The 21,840-nt window shown below is 36.4% G+C and overlaps 4 protein-coding genes across 4 annotated transcripts; 1 reads left to right on the plus strand and 3 right to left on the minus strand.

Annotated features, from left to right (window-relative positions):
* Nucleotides 1-24: 24 nt before the first annotated feature.
* Nucleotides 25-447, plus strand: LOC149002953 (S-protein homolog 24-like). Its single transcript, XM_089138787.1, has one exon. The coding sequence runs from the start codon at nucleotides 25-27 to the stop codon at nucleotides 445-447; it is 423 nt and encodes a 140-aa protein (XP_088994913.1).
* A 6,097-nt stretch (nucleotides 448-6,544) lies between these two features.
* LOC149002954 (putative aldo-keto reductase 4) lies at nucleotides 6,545-8,554 on the minus strand. Its single transcript, XM_089136141.1, has 5 exons — nucleotides 8,203-8,554; nucleotides 7,908-8,111; nucleotides 7,654-7,826; nucleotides 7,346-7,448; nucleotides 6,545-7,206 (listed from the first exon to the last, which is right to left on the minus strand). Exons 1-5 carry the CDS (start codon nucleotides 8,416-8,418, stop codon nucleotides 6,874-6,876), a joined length of 1,029 nt encoding a protein of 342 aa, XP_088992267.1. The 5' UTR covers nucleotides 8,419-8,554; the 3' UTR covers nucleotides 6,545-6,873.
* Nucleotides 8,555-9,858: 1,304 nt separating this feature from the next.
* On the minus strand, nucleotides 9,859-11,919 carry LOC149002955 (cationic peroxidase 1-like). The gene is made up of 4 exons (XM_089136596.1): nucleotides 11,678-11,919; nucleotides 11,224-11,415; nucleotides 10,817-10,982; nucleotides 9,859-10,420 (listed from the first exon to the last, which is right to left on the minus strand). The coding sequence occupies exons 1-4, from the start codon at nucleotides 11,894-11,896 to the stop codon at nucleotides 10,029-10,031; spliced, it is 969 nt and encodes a 322-aa protein (XP_088992722.1). The 5' UTR covers nucleotides 11,897-11,919; the 3' UTR covers nucleotides 9,859-10,028.
* A 6,296-nt stretch (nucleotides 11,920-18,215) lies between these two features.
* On the minus strand, nucleotides 18,216-20,300 carry LOC149002956 (cationic peroxidase 1-like). Its single transcript, XM_089136598.1, has 4 exons — nucleotides 20,058-20,300; nucleotides 19,615-19,806; nucleotides 19,173-19,338; nucleotides 18,216-18,767 (listed from the first exon to the last, which is right to left on the minus strand). The coding sequence occupies exons 1-4, from the start codon at nucleotides 20,274-20,276 to the stop codon at nucleotides 18,376-18,378; spliced, it is 969 nt and encodes a 322-aa protein (XP_088992724.1). The 5' UTR covers nucleotides 20,277-20,300; the 3' UTR covers nucleotides 18,216-18,375.
* Nucleotides 20,301-21,840: the final 1,540 nt, after the last annotated feature.

Consider the following 21,840-nt stretch of genomic DNA (forward strand, 5'->3'; position numbering starts at 1 on the left):
AGGAATCACAAATTAGATAGATCAATGGGTAGTTTTACGAGAATCGCTCTAATTCTTGCTGTGATGACGGTGCACTTCTCTTCATCTTGGGTTTTTGCTGGGTGTTTCTTGAGTTCTAGAGTGCATGCAAGAGTGCAGAACAAGTTGGGCGGAGGAATTGAATTGCATTTCCATTGTAAATCAAAGAATGATGATTTCGGACCTAAGGTTCTCGACTACAATCATGAATTCCCATGGAATTTCTGTATAAATTTTGCGTATACTACCCTCTTCTATTGTGATTTCTGGTATCAAACTGGTGTCAGTAAAGGAGTTACTAATGCACAAGTTTATGACGCAACACGAGATACTTGCACAGACTGCATTGTTGTTGTTCAACTTGATGGGGTCTACATTGTCGATACAAAAGAACCTAACCATGCAAGACTGATAGCAAAATGGCATTAATCGTAGAGAGAGAGCATGGATTGTTCTTTTGCTTTGAGCATTCATGTTATTGGATTGTTGGTCTGAACTCTTCTCTTTTCTTTTCTTTTTTCTAGCTGCTTTGTTTGAATTTGATTCCTTGAGTAATAAATCTTTGAGTCTAATCTTGTGCTTATCCTTAGCGTCTATGAATAAATATCGGGACATGGTTTTCTAAGTATTTTCAAAATCCAAAAGAAATATATTCATCACATTGTGACATTATTTTATTAAAATAATAATTTTGGTAGCAGGAGCGTCGAGATATAAGCTCTCAAAGGCAATCTTTCTTCTGGGATGTTTTGTTTTAACAAATTCTTCACTTCAGACAAAATAAATAAATAAATAATAAAATGATTGATACATTTTAATTAACTGTTTACTGGTCATTGTATTAATCATATAAGACAAATTATTCTTTTTTTTTTTTTTATGAAGTCCCATTATGGAATTTCGAAGGGAATAAGAAAACTGATATTCTAAATATCTTAAAACAGAAAAAAATGAAAAAGAAAATTCAGAGACTAAGAGTAGGGGGTATAAATAGGATAACCGAGAATTCGCATCAGCATCGGTTTAGGAGTATCCGAATCCGTCCGATTACTAATTGTATACGCGTACGGTACCCTTCTTACCGATTATTCTCCGTCCATTTAAGTTACTTATTTATATTTATTTTTCTTATTTTTATAAATTTTTTACCTATGATATGTGACTATTTTTCTAGATTTTCTACTAGAATAGCTATCAAAGTTGCTATATTTTTAAATTTTCAACCTATTCTTTACAAATAAAATGGTAAATATGTAAGTAGGTAATAAAAAATTTGTATTCAATCTGTATTCATGTCCATTTAGAAGAATCTATTTGAGAAAATAATTATCCAATTATCATCCGAATCCGACTGAATCTGTCAGAAAATCAATAGGATATTATTTGAATCTGTCCGAATATAATAGGATGCGGATCTGATATTACCACTATCCAATCCGTTTACACCCATAAATAAGAGGGAGTATGGTATTGATTACATTTGTAAGTTTTACTTTCAATTATGACATTTTTTTGATATACCAATGTGGGAAAAAACATTTAAATCTTAAGATTGAAGAGGCACAGTAAAGTTACCTTTGGCTTGTGCATTATGAATGTCATGACTTTCCGTGATCAATTACTTAATCATATATTAATAATCATTTGAGAACCTTTGGCTTGTGCATTATGAATGTCATGACTTTCCGTGGTCAATTACTTAATCATGTAATAATAATCATTTGAGAAAAGAGTCATGTTTTGAATAATTGAATATATATTTACAAGGAACACTCTTAAAGGAGTTTGACACGAGAAGGGAACCATCTTTTTTTTTTTTCTTTTCTTTTGATGAGTGACACATGTAGATTATATAAAAATTTCAGGTTAAATTTGGAAGATAGAATTTTTTTTATTTTAATATAATTTCAACTCTTTGATATGACTTATGGACAAGTGCCACTCATCCATAAGGTAATAGTAGTTAATTTTCTTATGAGAAATGAATATGATAAAAATTTTGTTTTACACCTTTGAGTTCATTTTTCATTTCCTTTTCTTTTCTTTGTAGAATAAAAATTTTGTCGAATTATAGATCACACCTTCATGTATCGAGGATGGTAGGGATATCTGAGCTTGGAAGAATCTAATGATGGAATCTTTCTTATAGAAGCTCCTTGCAAGAATCTATGTGACCACTCAACAGAGCTCACAAAAGTACTGTTGGTACTCATTGTTCATCCATTCCATAGAAATTTAACGGTGCCCATTGTTCATCATGTGCATTCAAAGAAAAATGGTGTATTCTACACGCACCACAAACCCAAAGAGGAAGCATTGAATATATTACCAAGAAGATAGAGAACGATGATTGGAATAACTATAGTACCTATGAGGGCTGTAAGGAAATGATACCATTCTTTCCATCCAACAATTTAATTTTGGGTTTTCCAATTAAATTATTGGATGTTTTAAGGAATGGATCGACTACTTATTAGTGAGCAAGTCACATATTAAATCCCTGTAGTTCTTCAATGAAAAGCTATCGTATCACCTCTGATTTATTTAATGTTTTAATTTTTAACTTTAGATCGATGTCAATTGATGATATTTTTATTAATGTCGAACAGTAAGTGAATGTTGTCGTTTAGGCTTTATTGTTGTTCGTGTGATAATTTATAAGATTTGTAGTTGATTATTTACTTAATTCATATTTGAAACCGTTAATCACACATTTATATTGTGAAGGCATTACTTTACCATTCTATATCATTGGGAGTTGATTATATCGCATTTTAGGACTCCTTTTCTTGAGGTCTTCCAACTCTTTTTTTTTTTTTTTTTTGTTCCGTTATATAATTTGAATAGTTTTATTCTTATTAGTTTAGCATGATCTTTCATCTTCACTTAATTTTCTTGTAGGTTAATGTTTGGTTGGAAATTTAGAGCATTTTATTAATTATTTGAAATATTGTGAAAAACTTATAATCATGAGTTTATTCAAATGGGTGCTCAGGAACGCATATCTTTCATTCCCCCATCCATTCACCACCACTTGACCCTCACTCTCATTTTTGTCATGCTCTCAGATTCAAGAATAATGAGGTGAATGACTATTTGGTGATGAGGTTTCTCTAATGGTTTCCAAAGATGAATGCTGTCAGAGAAGCAACTTTGCCTAGAGCAAAGCATCAGCAAAGAAGTTCTTGTAGATTTCACTATAGAGGTTCACTTCTTCTCTTTAAATTTTCACTAATTCATTGTTTCTTATGTATTGTCGTCTTCCAGATTATGAACGCTTACTTAGTTTTCATTGCTTGGATCATTTTGCTTCAATGGAACAACTAGGTTAAGGCTCCAAATTTGGTACAAAAAATGATCGTTTCAACTAAAATTAGTATTGAGTGAAGTAAAAATGTGACTCTCTGTATGCAACCCAAGTATCAATGTAAAGAGAATACAATACAACTAAAAGTTGATTTCAAGACATTTCTCTTCTTTCCCTATATGTATGGTCATGTGCATTTGCACTTGCAGTTCTTACTAGTATATATATATTTGGTGCAAGGCAGGATATGATAGACTCCTAACAAATGTGATGAAAAAGAAATAAAAATTTGGAGGATGACAGGTGCAACTTTTGTCTCAGTGGAAAGGAGGATGTGATTCAAATTTTAAGGGACTATGTACACAAGAAGCCTTTGGTGTTGCATGCTTTCTGCTAATCCACCAGTGTGATTTTTGGAACTTCCTTCAAGTGTGGTTACACCGAAACCCCAGTCTTTCTTCCACGAAAGAGCTAGACTTGCAGTAATATTGGTCGGGATGTGACATGGTTTTGAAGGATGAACTAGATATGGACAACTCCAATAAGATTTCATTCTTGAACAAAAATTCATTTTTTTGTTTGTCATCTATTCCATAACTAGAAGAGGGGGTGATATATGTTACACCACGATTTTGAATCAGAAGAGAGATTTCAAGGAATGGTTGATCTATTGACCCTATCAATAACCGAGCCAGATGCAGTGAAGTCACATTTGCGTGCACCACCCAGTTTCTTTGTTGTGGTGGAATAGGGACTCACGCGAGCTAGACTACAATCGACCAAGTGATTGGTTAAAGGCTATAGATCTATGTCAGGCTTATTGATGAGATTAAGGTCAGGTTGAGGTTGACGGACCATGGGATTGTGAACCATGCTCACAGGGAAGCAAATAATGTTGTCGATAGAATGCCCGAGGTTGAAAGGTCCTAGCCATGATGAGACATTCTTTTAGGATTCCCGTGTTGTTCTCATGGAGATCCTTTAGGTAGAGTCACAACAAGGCTTAATGCCTCGTGTTACTATGAGTTGTAACTTTTTGCGACGGTAAGGAATTTCCTAGTGAAAGCTAATAGGTCTAACGAGACCCACTCAATACAACCAATGCAGCAGAAGTGAATGGTGTGACATTTAATGCATTATTCGCTACGGAACAAGCAAAATGTGGCATATAGTGAAGTATTTGCTATGGTATTTGGGTACTAAAGCTAAAGAATGTAGAACCTATGGGATCTCATATGTGAAAAATATTTATGACGGCTCTCCAACCAACGGAATGTTGCTGTTGTGAGAAAACTATTTACAATGGTTTGGAAGAAATTGGCATTGTGGTGTTAGTTTTCTTTCCTTGGGTGGTTAGGCCATGTTAATATATTGAAAAGAGAGAAAGAGCTATTACAAGCATTGACATAAATTTTACACAACTAGTTAAGCCAAAGATTAAAAGGGGCCACATTATTGAAAGGTTCTTCACAGAGAAAGCCACCTTAGTCAAGGAAGCAGCTGTCATTGAATTTGCAACTTTAACAATATAGAAAAACTCATAATGCTCAAAAGAGGTTCTGGGATTACAAATATCTTAAAACAATAGGTTGAATCTAAAGGTGTGGAAAAGTAAAATCAATTTGATTGATTAACTTTGGAGAGTTTAAGTCCACCAAAAGGTTCTTGACTTCATTTCTAATTGCTTGGAGGATCCTTGAACACACAGTTGAGGCTTCAACTATGGGAGCAACGTCACAAGAGATTCCATAGGAAAGTGCTGAACTAGGTTCTTCACCACAGAAATTTCTTATAACTATCTCAATACCACTTGTGTTGGACTCTTTAATCCAAGGTGCATCACAGTTCAGCTTGATGTAATATTGCCCAGGAGCATTCATCTTTGTGAATTTCCTTTGTTCTTGAGTTCAGAATCAGTGAAGTACTTGACTTTAGAGGGAAGCAATTTTTTACTCCTGTAAAGATGTGTTCTGAAGTAAATTTAAAGAATCATATTTTTTACCCCTGTGGATGGGGCTGAAAAGAAAAAGCTGGGACTGCCATGAGTATTGATGCAGCAGAGTAAAATAGATTGCTTTCCTCTAAAGTCAAATAGTTTAACATTAAAACAATAATTTCTTTAAACCCCAAACAGTAGTTAATAGTTTTCTCCCGAAAACAACAATATTTCGTTGGTTTTCCATTGGTTGAAGAACCGTCGTAAATTTTTTCCATAAAAATGCGTAACAGCCATTGCATTGGCTGTATTCAATGGTTTTCTTGTTCTGTACCTATTAGCTTTCACAGGTAAATTCCTTCTTGTGCCTAAAAGCTATAACTCATAGTAATAGGAGGCATTAAGCCTTGTCGCAACTCTTCCTAGAGGATCTCCATGAGAACAACAGGGGATCCTGAAAGAATGTTTCATCATGGCCAATCGCCTTCATAGAATCAGATTCAATCAACAGTTTAAAACCCTTTGTTAACAGCAAAATTCAACCCAACACAAGCTGCAGTCACCTCTGCTTCTGCACGCAAATGTGACTTGCCAATGCTGCAAGCCTAGTTCTTTAGAGGAAGAAAGGCAGGGGTTTCAGAGTAATCATACCCAAAGCTTGTGATGCCAAAGGCTTCTTGCATACATTCAATCCCTTAAAATATGAATCACACATCCTCTTTTCCGCTGATACAAAGAAGATGAATTTTCTTTTTCCTCACATTTGTTGGGAGTCTAACGTGTCCCATCAACCATGGGAAAAAAATTATACCTTCATTGTACTAGTGGCCTTCCACAACTCCTACAAACCTTTTGTGACCTCCATGGAATGATCAGACAGATTCTCATATGGTGCTTCCATCCAAAAGATTTCATCAGTAGAATTCTTCTACACTCGTGCATCTCTACCATCCTCGATACATGGAGTGTGATCTCTAATTCGATAAAATTTTTATTTTAGAGAGAAGAAAAACGAATGAAAGATTGACGGAAAGATGTTACACTGAATTTTATCATGTGCATTTCTGACAAGAAAATTATGAATTATCAATATCCTTATCAATGAGTGACACTTGTCTATAAGTCGCATCAAAGGGTTTAAATAAAATAAAATAAAAAATCTTCTAAACATATCCTCAACCTTTTGACGTGACCTATAGACATGTATTACTCATTCAAAGGGAATTGATGGTCCATTTCCTTCTCAAAATAGACAGGATGAAAATCCATGCTAGAATGTTTTAAGGCTTCGCGAATGTTTTCCTTTGTAAATATTCAACCATTCAAAGCATACCCCACCCAAATGTTAAATCTTGGTTGTGCCCCTAGTTACATGGTAAACAGGTAAAGATAGATGGTCACCTCACCAACAAGTGAAGGAACTTTCATGCTATGAGGACTTAACAGCCAAGTAAATGGAATCTTGAAGGGTAGTTAAGAAAATACACACTGAAACTCAGTCCAAGAAAGAAATTCAAGTTACATTTTAAGAGCTCTAGTGAGCTTCTATGGGAACAGTTCTCTGTTTTGAAATCAACAGAATCTTAAGTAGGATCAGCATGAAATAGCAAAATTACTGGCCTTTCCAAGTTGATAGATCAGGGGTGTCTGAGTTCTTCCAAGTTCTCATTGTGGATGGATACCTTTCACCTTTGACACCTGACGCCAAGGATTCAAGTTCTGCCATTTCTTCAGGTAATAGTTTCACAGACAAAGCTCCAATGTTCTGGTTGAGGTTTTCAATCCTGGTAGTGCCTGGTATAGGACATACATCACTTCCTTGGTGGTGAACCCATGCCAATGCAAGCTGAGCAGGAGTGCACCCCTTTCTTGTAGCAATTTTGCTTATTTGCTCGAATATAAGTTTGTTATGTTCAACATTCTCAGGTTGGAACCTTGGATGCATCTGATAAAACAAAAAAAAGAGCACTCTTTTATCATCAAGGATTCAAAATGCAATTGAGTTCATCACCTACTAGCAGGCATAAATGAATCAAGGGAGTGTCTAAGTGAATCTAAAAATCCCATAAAGAGTGTATACAAACCTTCCGACGGTCATCTGCAGGAAAAGTTTCCAGAAGTTTGGGTCCTGAAGAGAGGAAACCTCTTCCTAAAGGGCTGTATGCCACAATACCAATTCCAAGTTCTCTGGGTAGTCAAGAAAATTGATATCAGAAATCCAAACTGTTTCTTACTTATTTGTGAATAAAATTGTTCAATCAAACCAATGCAATTGCAGAAGGTTGGATTGATCAACCCATCAGGGAGAAATGATCAACCACAGATTAACTTTTGAAAGTCCAAATATTTAAATAAGAAAATAGCAATAGTGGAATTTGATCGAACAACTTACCTGCAAGTAGGAATTATATCATCCTCCACATCTCTTGACCATAGAGACCACTCCAGTTGCACTGCAGTTATAGGGTGGACAGCATGAGCTCTCCTAATTGTGGAAGCAGATGCCTCAGATAGTCCGATATATTTGATCTTCCCTTCTTCCACTAGTTTTTTCAGCTCGCCCATCTAACACAAAAAATCGATTAGTATAAAGAAACCCAATTGTTTATTGAATAAAGAATGTTAACATTTGGGTAAGAAACAAACCGTGACTTCAATAGGAACTCGGGTATCAATTCGGTGCTGATAGTAGAGATCAATACAATCAAGCTGGAGCCTCTTCAAGCTAGCTTCACAGGCTGATCTCACATACTCTGGATCCCCTCGGATTTCCCTCTTCCCCTCTCCCAAAACAATATTTCCAAACTTGGAAGCCAGTTCCACTTTCTCTCTCCATCCATCCTTCAGAGCCTAAACATTAAATTGGATTGAAGTTAACCTTAATTACTAACCTAAAATCCTGAAACCAGAAGAACCCTAAAAGAATAAAGAAAAAGGTTACCTTCCCAATCAGGATTTCATTGGTGTGAGGACCATAAACATCAGAGGTGTCAAGGAAGGTGACACCACTGTTCACGGAATGGTGGATGAGGGCGATCATCTCTTCATCAGGCTTCCTAGAGCCATAAGCATCTGACATGCCCATGCAACCAAGTCCTTGGGCTGATACTTCAAAGCCTTGCGACCCCAATTTCATCCTCCTTACTGCACCTGCCATAGTGGAAGCAACACTGAAGAGCAGTTTATATGTACCCAACCAGGACAAACAGAGAGACAGAGCGTGTTTCGCTTGAAGCAGAGCCTGGTCTCTGGTATTTATAGGAGTAAAAGAAAAAAGTTCCGGTTATCCGTTAAAGCCCCAGTCTGATCCTGCGTGAAATGGTGAAAGTAGCCATGGGGTAGCATCAGATAACGCCAGCACTGGCGTCATTATCGGCCTTTAAAACAATCCAAAACTGATTTTTCCAGTTCAGGAGGAATCTTATATCAGGACTTCAGCATTAGAGGATTTATTTTTTAATTTTTTAATTTTTTAATTTTTTAATTTTTAAAATTTTTTTTTTTTATTCAAACATTAGAGGCATGAAGCAAGCTTCTTGCATTAGGGTTACCAAAAAAACAGAAAGAAATTTTTTTTTTCTTGTATTAGCACTTGATGGATGGTTCAGGAATAAAAAGAAGGCTTTGTATTAGATTTACGGGTACGAAATAATAACAGTTTAGTTGAGTGTTGCAATGAGGTTAAGATATTTAGTTACAAACCATGTGATTAACTGAGAGTAAAAAAATCAAGGGAAACTTGATGGTTGATGAAGAAAATATCAGTTTGACTCAGTGTTACGGGTCTAGATGAAAAAAATAAAAAATCGACTCTTGTGGAGAAAGAAAACTGTAGAACACAAAATCAAACTTAGATCATTGGTTCTTCCGGGCCAGTTTGTGGGCATCTCGACTACATTCTCAAGGAAGACGCCTCAACAAGATTCAAACCTACAACGTTTTTACTAAGAGACATGGATTTTACGGCTAGAGCAATTATGCTTAGGCATTCTTTTGTTCTTTTTTTCCTTTCTTAATTTAATAAAAATGACATTAAAAAAAAAAGTATAAATCAATGGCTCTTGCATTTATTTTCAGTACTTCAATAATTGATTATTTAAGTACATCAAGATTTTGCCCTTAAAAAATTAGTATATCAAGATTGCAATGGAGCAGGAGAGCATTGAAGGATTGAAAAATTCTACCCAAAAAAAAGAAAGAAGCAGAGTTCCTTAGCCTGAATTGACTTTCCTACAATTGGTTCTAATCTAACCATGGGTACCGGTGAGTGGGCTAAGGTTTCCCATCTTTATCATGGCTTTACCAAAATCTTTAAAGAAAAATCGGGGCAATTTGAGGGTTTTAATAACAATATGGTTTGGAATTGCGACTGATACAGGAAAAAATCACCTTGGCTCAATGTCTACGGGTCTTGATTTTTCTATCTCTGGGGAGCTGAGGTTTATCCGAGCTAGCTTGTGCGCATCTCTACTACACCTTCAGGGGAAAACGAGTCGAGAGTCGACCCCCAAACTTAAGTTTTACCGCTAGAGCAATTCTACGTTGGAAGTCTTTTGTTCTTTTTTTCCCTTAATTTAATAGAAGAAGAAGAAAGAAAGAAGAAATAATGGGTCTTGCATTTATTTCCAAGACTTCAATATTGGATTATTCAAAATACATCAAGACTGTACCCCTAAAAAAGTGCATCAAGATTGCAATGGAGCATATTTTTATATGACCATACAAACATATAGGAGAGCATTGAAGAATTAAAGAAAACAGAGTTCCTTAGTGGGGTTTCCTACAATTGGTTCTAATCACACCCTGAGTACCAGTGAGTGGGCTAATGTTTCCCATCTTCACCATGGCTTTCCCAAAATCTCTAAAGAAAACTGCAGAGTTGGCACTATAGGCCTTGACTTGAGCATCAATGGAGCCACCAGCACCACTGAAGAGCGCTTGATCAGAGTGTAGAAGCCCCTTCTGGTTGATCAAGTTGGTGTAAAAGGTATTATCAAAGACATTAGCACTCCGGGGGTTGAGTGGGGAGAGATTGTTATTACCACCTTTACTGGGACATTTCTGCTTCAAAGATGCTGCAAATGCCGTGTTTATGTTTTTCTCGGTGTAGATCCGAGTCCGGAATACTACACACCTTGACATCCCTATTGTGTGAGACCCTGGGCAGCAAACAAAAATCATAAAAGAAGAGACAAGTTGTTCTGTTAGCTGCAAATTTCATTTGGGCTTAAAAATGGTTTTAGTGCATGGTATCAAAACAAAACAAACATCATTGACATAGAAAGTAACATGATAACTAACCCACATGGACCAGTTTGGGACCAGTCAAGTAAGGTATATTTATTGGATGGCTAATATCATAGCTGATAACCTAGCTAGGACGGTTTTGTCTTTTGGGAGGTGCGATTCTGTCTGTTTCCATTCTGTGGATCAGGGATCTTTGTAATCTGGACTTCACGAGTTTTTCTTGTCAATAAAATTATTTCTTACCAAAAAAATAATAATAAATAACTAATCCACATGAAATTTCTAAATGACATAAATTAAAAATGCACCTGAAAGAGCCACCATCTCACTAGCTGTCAATCCTTTTTTTGCAAAGAAGGATACAAGATTAGAAAGATTCAAGGCTGCGCTTGGAATGTTGCTGTTTGCAGCACTCAGGCTTGCTGTGGTTGAATCTCTCCTTCCTAAAGGAACTATCCATGCAGGTCCACCCAACTGAAAATTTTTCAAATTAGAACATTATCATGTTATTCCATGAACCAAATCACATTAATTAACCACAACTAATATAATGGATGATTATGTCAATTATAATTACTATAAATTAATTGTAAATTCCTTTGCCAAGATGACCTAGTCGATTAAGCTCCTGTTTGTTTGGCCTCATACCAATCCCTGATTCAGACATCCTTTTAAGTGTAAAGCCATTGTTCGTAATTAACTAAAAAAAACTTACAGCAACAACAGAATCACGAGCAGCAACGGCTAAAATATCTGCACAAGAGAAGACACCAGGACAGGCTTTCTCTAGTCGGGACTTGATGGCATCAACCACCTCGAATCCTCTCAAAGAATTAATATTGCCTCCAGCTGACTTCTCTCCCTTGAAGGTTGCAGTGTCATCTAATAGCACAGACGCTTCACAGCCCTGTATTGTCATCACATGAACACACAATAACATGATTCAAAGTATCACCATCACACTTAACTATAGTATCGATTTTGTATATCGACATCGATGTCATGTCGATACCCATATATATACAATATATACAAAGGGTACGTAAAACAGGCAAAAAAAAATCTTTTTTTTTTTATTTTTTAAAGATGTATATATACACAATATAGACATAGAATTAAAGAAGATGCTAGCTTGGGTGGGTGTTACTGTATTAGGGAAGAGGACTTGCATTGACAAAGCAATCATGGAAATGAAGACGAAGAAGCGAAGCACCCATCCGTGGCTCTTTTGACACCGCAGTCCTAATAACAGCCTTGATGATTCTCATGGCTTGCGGGCATGATGTGGAATAGAAATTGGGCGACAGCTGTGCAGATGCCTGACCATGAAATTGTATAAAGAAGAAGATAGTAATGAAGCATAGCTTATAGAAGGTGGAGGAAGCCATTGCAAACTTAACTGGTTTGAAAGACCTTCTTCTCCGTATGTATATATTGAACTCTTGAGTCATTTTTTAATTGTTTACCAACGGCCTCTCAATTTATTATTCGTTGTTGGTAGGCTGGTCTTCTGGTTCCTGCTACCAAAATGTAACATCACATCAATTTCTTATTCCTCTTAATTTGTTTGTATTAAATGGAATAGCTGTTAAAAAGATTCTATGGAGTAAAACCAGAAGTCAAATGATAATCCATTTGGATGTTTTCTTATCCTCTCTTCTTAACTATTAATGTGTTGGTTAATAATCAAAGTACTACAAACAAGGGAGAGTAACATTCCAACTGCTTTGACCTACCTTTGGCATTCAATTCACATGTTTATATTATCACCAATTTGGATTCTCTCCCTTGATAGACAGTCCCTTTCTTTGGTCATAATTACGAGAATTTCATTAGATACTTATCTCCAGGACTCCTTGGACTCCCCCAAGGTAAAAGACAGAATCTATTAGGTAGAACGTCTTGTTTCTCAGCCAGGCAAACAAAATAATACAAGAGGGACTAAGGGACAATAGGTGTTGGTGGAAGATCAACCACCCTCGTACTGGTTCAGGTTCACTTCAAATCTGGTTCTCCTGAAATCAAAAGAGAGGTGAGAGTGGGCCACCTTTCGGGACGGGAAGCCACCTCCAATGAGTAAGTCAGCCCTTGGAGAAGAAACTGGAAATTACTCCAAGAGAAGTAAATGCTCAAGGAGGATGCAGGAGAATAAGGGAGAGAATGTTCTTGGTGGATTTATGAAGGAGAGTAATGGCTGGGGAACCTCTTATACCTGCATCGTCGCTTACTATTTATTCTGTGAGCTACTATCCTTGAAGATCTCCTGATCTATTTTTGGCCCTTCGATTTGGAGTACGCTTGCGTGGGTTTGATTTGGTTCTAAGAGGTGTTGTGCCAGGCTGTTAGAGGATTTAGCCGTCGAAATTAATCTTTTGTTAGTGAGAAGCAGACCTGTGCCCTTTTGCAACGGATGTGACCGAAGCCCACAAGAGAGGTCAATCGAGCCGCCAACTCTAGGCTCAAGAAGGACCTTGAGTGTGTTAAAAGTTTCCGTTATCCGCAGGGGGATAACGGAGATCCTGGGTGCATTTAATGCTGACCCACCACGTGAGTGTCTTTTATTTCCGTCAAGTCCCATGTTGTCAAGAGGAAGTTCCACTTGCCTCACCCTTCAGGTGGCTTCTCAGAAAAAGGGGGTGTTGGGGAGAGCCCTAGTTGAGAAGCGTCCAATCTAGTCGTAACCAACAAAGATTGCCCAGAAACCAACCCTCCGGCCGATGGGTAGTTGACTAAACATTGATAACACTAGGCTAACAAGGTTTAGGAGGAAGCAACAAAAGACAAAGATGTAGAAGAGAGAGCTTGGAGTTGATATTGTCGTATATGGCTTTCGAGACTTGCTCAGGATTGCGAGATTTGGATTTTAATCTACGGAAGTTTTACTTCAACCAAACGTTGGTGACGCAGGCGGCAAAGAGGAGCTTCCCAACTACATATATAATGGAAGAACCGCCAAAGGAGGAGGAGAACAAACGGCATTCGGTCGAACAGCCAAGCGTATCTACAATGGGCCAGATGGTGGCAAGGGCTTTGGATCCATATATCTTAATTTACCTTCGATAATCTATATGTTCTTACAAGCTCAATAGAATACGCTCATAAGACAAGGAATGAAATAGAATTAGGAAAAATTACATTTAGACCCTTTGTGTTTGCAATCAATTACATCTACTACCCCTCAATTACATCTACTACCCTTGAAAAAAAAAATTTAATTATAGATGTCTCCTACTACTGTTAAGAATTGAAAGCTATAAATAGATATTTCTGCAGAAGCAATGAGAGGGCATTTGTAATTGATTTTTTTTAGGGATAGTAGATGTAATTGATTGCAAACATAGGGGGTCTATATGTAATTTGCTCATAAAATTAAGTACTTGGAATTTAAGGGCCTTGTGTGCAAATAAGAAAATTTTAAGTTAATTTGCAATGAGAAGAACAACTTTATCTCTTCCTCACAATAAGCTGGAAGCCAACAAAGGATTGGTGCCTTGTGGACTAGAGAACCCAGTGTTGGTTAGGATCTGATCAGCACAAGTAATTATTGATGGAGTTATGTGCTTAATAGGCCCAATTTGGTGTATGTACACTTGATTAGACCAACTTAGTATGTGAGAGGTTAAAGTGTTTGACTCAGCTTGTTCTATCAATTTCAAAAGTTTTTGGTACACTAGTCAAGTACCTAACATTTGGTATCAAAACTGACACTACGTCAAGGGTTTGAATCCCGAAAAGAGCTACCTAAAAGAAGAGCTACCTAGAGTAATTTGTTAGAGTGTGAGCTACCTACAATGAGAGCTATCGAGAACAATAACTATGGAAGTGTGAGGATATGTTATGTGTCTAATGGACCCAACTTAGTGTATGGGCACAAGATTGGATTACTTTAATATGAAATAGTTTAGGGATAATTATTGTTGCCCCCTGTAGTTTGATTTTATTACTAATAAAACCCTGTTCTTTACGAAATTACTGTTGCCCCCTTCCTTATAACGGTGTTAAGTATGCCGTTAAGTTTGAATATGTAATGTCTAATTTGTCCTTCATTAAAATTAAGAAATCAAAAGACGATTCTACCACCATTTATAAAACCAGATTAAATGTCAATTTTACCCTAAACTTCATTTATTTTGAATTAATGAAATGGGCAAAATCCAAATTTGATTTGGTTTCCCACATTCACAAAACTTCATCTATTTTGAATTAAAAAAATGAGCAAAATCCAAATCCGATTTGGTTTCCCACCTTCACTAAACTTCATTTATTTTGAATTAAAGAAATGAACAAAATCCAAATCCAATTTGGTTTCCCACCCTCACTAAACTTCATTTATTTTGAAAATTTTTTTAGGTGATATTCGGTTTCCAATTTGAGTTGAATTTGATTTTCCTTCCTCTTCCGATTCTATTTGAGTTTTATTCAATCATTCTTTTTTTTTTTTTTTTTTTTTAGAATAAAACGGATTATAGTTTTTGTTTTTGTCCATAGTTAATTAAGGGTACTACTGTAACTTGACAAAATGGTAAATAAGTAAAGAGATAAGTATAAGGGTATTTTGGGGTTTTTGAGAAAATATAAAGATGCCACATCATCAGTTAACTAACGGAACTTAACGGTAGGGGGCAATAGTAATTATAGACAAAGTTGAAGGTTGGATTAGTAATTTTGAAAAGTACAGGGGATACAAGGGATAAAATCAAAGTACAGGGGGGCAATAGTAATTATCCCAATAGTTTAAGAGGCTTAACTTAGATCGTTCCATCAACTTTAGGGATTTTGGCGCACTGGTCAAATACCTGATAGATGGTTAAACTAACTAACATTTGAATGATTTAACCATTTGAAGATTGTAAGGCGTTCCAAGAAAATCAAACATTACAAAAACTGGGAAAGCCAGATGAGTTTCCAGATTTGCAATCTTTCACTAGGGTGATAATAGATTCCAAATCACATTTAAGCATTTGAAAAATAAAAATCGTTTCAATCATTTTAGGAATTATGAAGATCTACAACCATTTGTAGACCTTCTTATTTGGTAGGAAGTTTGATCGAAGATTATCATAATTGCTATATCAAGTATTGGTGGGAAATGATGTTCAATCCCAACTCATCCATTAAAAAAAGAAAGAAATCTTTAGTCAAACATGATATGGGATTTTCTCTAACTTAAAAATATTAAAGTGGGGGTGTTTTGAAGACCCAAATGTTGAGAGTTGAGAGGAAAATTGAAAAAAGCACCGACAGCCAGCTAATGCTGATCAGAAATTCAGAACTGCACCGGTAGAAATTTGCATTAGATTTTTATTTGTAGCTGCGCATTAGATTTTTATTTGTGGCAGCAGGCTACTGGCTGCGACGATTCTGATAGTGCTACGTCATCGATATTTGATCAAACAATTGAGATTTAAGTAATGAAGGTTTTTTTTTTCTTGGGCTTTTTTTTGCATTCCCCAAGAAAGTCCCTGCAGAGTTGCCTTTTGATGGAAGATGATGATTCTATCGATGATGGCGAATTTACTAATGCCGTAGCTGTCGCAGACGCTGTCAGTGCTGTTGCTTTTTGGACAAACAACAATTCATAACGTGTGTTCCGCATAATCAACTCTGATAATTGGGTGTTCAATCTTAGCTAGGATTTACAGATTAAGGGAAAAAAAAAGGTGAAAATCTAGGGCAAAGTAAAGAAATAATCAATAAATTAAGCTCTCACCAAACATTAGCCATCAGGCCCTACGACTCAAATTTAGTCTTTTCCCATCTTTTAGATCTTGAGAATTTATACAAAAATTGAAGAGAGAGGAAGAGAGTGATCTTGCCGTGCCGAGGAGTTCGTTGGATCTTCAATGATTTGTCCAATACAACGATCTCCAAGGAAGCGACTCAGCATTTCAACGGCAATTGATGACGGCCAATGCTCTGATTTCTCAATATCATGCTCCCAAATGGCGTTGGTGAGAAGGCAAATGAGAGAGGGTGCTCCCAAATGGCGTCGGGGAGAATGAGAGAGGGTTTTTTTTTGTCCGGTAAACGAGGGCTTTGTTTGTAAATTAATAAAATCTAAGCCCTTAAAATTCAAAAACAAAATCAATATTTACAGGTAAACCTTCATTAATTGAATCTCAGCCGTTCGATCAAATATTGATGACGTGGCACTATTAGAACCGTCGGCAGCAGCCTGCCGCAAACAAAAATCCCTTTGCGTTGAGCCTGACTTTGTGAAACTCTAATCTTGACTCTCATCACAAAACAGTTAAACGATGCATAATTCTATAAATTTGATCAGGATCACCAGACCTGGTCCTCACCCGCCCCTAAGGCCTAGGATTTTTGCACATTGTTTAGGCTTCATGGCCCAAACTTGCACTAAAACATATACCCCTTGTAGTCATGATTCTAGATATCGGAACAGCATTGCTCATGCCATGGTTTTTAAATTGGTTTGAGTGTTTTTTATAGGTTGTACATTATAACAGGAGTTAAACTTTGGCTATTTTACTATAGTGACATAAATTATAGGTCACACACTTGCAAAATTACAAGTTACATACCATTAGACCACCAAATTAGTTAGAGCATATAAATAACAAGCCTCAATTAAAAAAAGACAACCCCAAACCCCCAACCTGGTGGGAAAGTAAAGGTGCAAGCTTAATATTATATCAATTCTTTTGTATTTTAATGAAATTAATTATATAGTTGTTCATTCGAATTTTTATTATATAGACAAATTAGAGCATTTGGATATCAAGTCCAGAAATGAGAGTGGTTTAAAATTGCAGCGCCACATTTTTAAATCAAAGAATACAACACCCGATTAAAGAACTAGTAACGGGTACGAAATAATAATAGTATAGTTGGATGTTGCGATGAGGTCGAGACGTTCAGTTAAAAAACCATGGGATTAAATGATAGAGTAAAAAAAATTAGGGCAAACTTGTTGGTTGATGAAGAAAAAAAAACAGTCTAGCTCGGTGTCTATAGGTCTAGATGAAAAAAAAAAATCGAACTCTTGGAGAAATAAAATAGTGGAACACAAAATCAAACTTAGATCATTAGGGGAGACACCTCGACTAGAGTTGACCCTACAACATTTTCACGAGAGGCGTGGGTTTTATTGCAAGAGCAATTATGCGTTGGCATTTTTTTTTCTTTTTTTTTTTTAATTTAATAAAAATGACATTTTAACCCCAATAAAAAATACGTGAAAGAACAAGAATATGAAGCAATGGCTCTTGCGTTTATTTTCAAGACTTCATTAATTGATTATTCAAAGTATATCAAGACTTTACCCTAAAAAAATAGAAGAGTATATCAAGATTGCAATGGAGCATGTTTATATATGACACATACATATAGGAGAGCATTGAAGGATAAAAAAAAACCAAAGTTCCTTAGCCTGAATTGGCTTCTTACAATTGGTTCTAATTTGACTGTGTGATCCAGTGAGTAGGCTAAGGTTTCTCATCTACACCATGGCTTTACTAAAATCTTTAAAGAAAAATCATGGCAATTTGATGGTTTTAATAACAGTTTGGGAGGGAATTGTGGAGAACGCCTTGGCGAGAATCAAACCTACAACCTCTTTACTAAGAGGCATGGATTTTACCGGGCAAGTCTTTGTCTTTCCAATTAAAAAAAAAAGACATTTTAGTTCAAAAAAAGAAGAAAAAGAACAAGAAAAGAAGAAGAGTAGTATGAAACAATGACTCTTGCATTTATTTCAAAGGCTTCAATATTGGATTATTCAAAGTACATCAAGATTTTACCCTTAAAAAAAACATCAAAATTGCAATGGAACATATTTATATATGACCATACATAAATATATATAGGAGGGCCATTGAAGAATTAAAGAAAACAGAGTTCCTTAGTGGGGTTTCCTACAATTGGTTCTAATCACACCCTGGGTACCAGTGAGTGGGCTAATGTTTCCCATCTTCACCATGGCTTTCCCAAAATCTCTAAAGAAAGTTGCAGAGTTGGCACTATAGGCCTTGACTTGAGCATCAATGGAGCCACCAGTACCACTGAAGAGCGCTTGATCAGAGTGTAGAAGCCCCTTCTTGTTGATCAAGTTGGTGTAATAAGTATTATCAAAGACTGTAGGACTGCTGGTGTCGAGTGGGGAGAGATTACTATCACCACCTTTGCTGGGACAGTTCTGCTTCAAAGATGCTGCAAATGCCGTGTTTATGTTGTTCTCGTTGTAGATATGAGTCCGGAATAATATGCACCTTGACATCCCTATTGTGTGAGACCCTGGCAGCAAACAAAAATCATAAAAGAAGAGACAAGTTATTCTGTTAGCTGCCATTTTCATTTGGGATTAAAAATGGTTTTAGTGAATGGTATCAAAACAAACATCATTGACATAGAAAGTGACATGATAACTAACCCATATGGGCCAGTTTGGGACCAGTCAAGTAAGGTATGTTTCTAGGATGGTTAATATCATAGCTGATAACCTAGCTAGGACAGCGTTGTCTTTTGGGAGTGTGACTCTGCCTATTTCCACTCCGTGGATCAAGGATCTTTGTAATCTGGACTTCATGAGTTCTTCTCCTCAATAAAATTATTTCTTACAAGAAAGAAAGAAAAAAAAGGATAACTAACCCACATGTAATTTCTAAATGACATAAATTAAGAATATTAATTAAACTGCACCTGAAAGAGCCACCATCTCACTAGCTGTGAGTCCTTTGTTTGCAAAGACGGATACAAGATTAGTAAAATTCAAGGCTGGGCTTGGAATGTTGCTGTTTGCAGCACTTAGGCTTGCTGTTGTTGAATCTCTCCTTCCTAAGGGAACTATCCATGCAGCTCCACCAAGCTGAAAATTTTTCAAATGAGAACATTATCATGTTATTCCATGAACCAAATCACGTATTAACCACAACTAAAATAATGGATTAATTATTGTGTCAATTATAATTACTATAAATTAATTGGAAATTCCTTCACCAAGGTGACCTAGTCAATTGAGCTCCTGTTTGTTTGGCCTTGTTCCAATCCCTGGCTCCGACACCTTTTTAAGTGTAATGCTACTGTTTGTAACAGCTCTTTGATGCAATGAAATTTTTTTCTACTAAAAAAAAAAAAGCCTTACAGCAACGACAGAGTCACGAGCAGCAACGGCTAAAATATCTGCACAAGAAAAGACACCAGGACAAGCTTTCTCTAGTCGGGACTTGATGGCATCAACCACCTCGAATCCTCTCAAAGAATTAATATTGGCTCCAGCTGACTTCTCTCCCTTGAAGGTTGCAGTGTCATCTAACAGTAGAGACGCATCACAGCCCTGTATTGTCATCACATGAACAAACAATAACATGATTCAAAGTATCACCATCACACTTAGCTATAATATCGATTTTGTATATCGACATCGATGTCATGTTGATACCATATATTCAATATATACAAAGGGTACGTAAAACAGTCAAAAAAAAAATCTTTTTGTTTTTTTTAAAGATGTATATATAAACAATATAGACATAGAAGAAGATGCTAGCTTGGGTGGGTGTTACTGTATTAGGGAAGAGGACTTGCATTGACAAAGCAATCATGGAAATGAAGACGAAGAAGTGAAGCACCCATCCGTGGCTCTTTTGACACTGCAGTCCTAATAACAGCCTTGATGATTTTCATGGCTTGGGGGCATGATTTGGAATAGAAATTGGGCGATAGCTGTGCAGATGCCTGACCATGAAACTGTATGAAGAAGAAGATAGTAATGAAGCATAGCTTACAGAAGGTGGAAGAAGCCATTGCAAACTTAACTGGTTTGAAAGACCTTCTTCTCCGTATACATATATTGAACTCTTGGGTTATTTTTAATTATTTACCAACGGCCTCTCAATTTATTATTCATTGTTGGTAGGCTGGTCTTCTGGTTCCTGCTTCAAAAATGTAACATCACATCAACTTCTTATTCCTCTTAATTTGTTTGTATTAACTGGAACGGCTGTTAAAAAGATTCTATGGAGTAAAAACAGAAGTCAAATGATAATCCATTTGGATGTTTTCTTAACCTGTTTTCTTAACTATTAATGTGTTGGTTAATAATCAAATACTACAAACAAGGGATAGTAACATTCCAACTGCTTTGACCTACCTTTGGCATTCGATTCACATGTTTATATTATCACCAATTTGGATTCTCTCTTCATAAACAGTCCCTTTCTTTGGTTAATTACGAGAATTTTATTAGAAAATTTTCTCCAGGACTCCTTGGACTCCCCCAAGGTAAAAGAAAGAATCTATTAGGTAGAACGTCTTGTTTCTCAGCCAGGCAAACAAAATAATAGAAGAGGGGCTGAGGGACACTAGGCTAACAAGGCCTAGGAGGAAGCAACAAAAGACAAAGATGTAGAAGAGAGAGCTTGGAGTTGATATTGTCGTATATGGCTTTCTAAACTTGCACAGGATTGCTAGATCTTCAACCAAACATAGGCGACACAGGTGGCAAAGAGGAGCTTTCCAACTGCATATATAATGGAAGAACCGCCAAAGGAGGAGGTGAACAAACGGCACTCGGTCCAACAGCTGAGCGTGTCTACAATGGGCCAGATGTGGCAAGGCCTTTGTCTTAATTTACAATTGAAGTTGTATGTTCTTACAAGCTCAAGGGAATAGGCCCATAAGATAGGGAATGAAATAAAATTAGGGCAAATTACATATAGTCCCCTCATGTTTGAAATCAATTACATCTACTACTCCTAAAAAACATTTAATTACAGATGTCCCTTACTGTTAAGAATTGAAAGCTATGAATAGACAGTTTTGCAAAAATAGTGATGGGGCATTTGCAGTTGATTTTTTCCAGGGATAGTAAACATGTCTATATGTAATTTGCCCATAAAATTAAGTACTTGGAATTTGAGTTCCTTGAGTGCAGATGAGAGAATTTTAAGTTAGTTTGCAATGAGAAGAACAGCTTGTCTCTTCCTCACAATAAGCTGGAAGCCAACAAAGGATTGGTACCTTGTGGACTAGGGAACCCAGTCTTGGTTAGGATCTAATCAGCACAAGTAATTGTTGATGGAGTTATGTGTTTAATAAGCCCAATTTGGTGTATGTGCACTAGATTGGGCCAGCTTAATATGGAATAGGTTAAAATGTTTTACTCAGCTTGTTCCATTAATTTCAAAGTTTTGGCACACTAGTCAAGTACCTAACATTTAGTATCAAAGCTGACACTACATCAAGGGTTTGAATCTCGATAAAAAATACCTAAAAAAGAGCTACCTAGAGTAATTTGTCAGAGTGTGAGCTACCTACAGTGAGAGCTATCGCGGACAATAACTATGAAAGTGTGAGGATATGTTATGTG

The sequence above is a fragment of the Hakea prostrata genome, chromosome 10 (assembly GCF_041222555.1).
Source record: "Hakea prostrata isolate BN-2017 chromosome 10, UWA_Hpros_2, whole genome shotgun sequence".
Lineage (NCBI taxonomy): Eukaryota > Viridiplantae > Streptophyta > Magnoliopsida > Proteales > Proteaceae > Hakea > Hakea prostrata.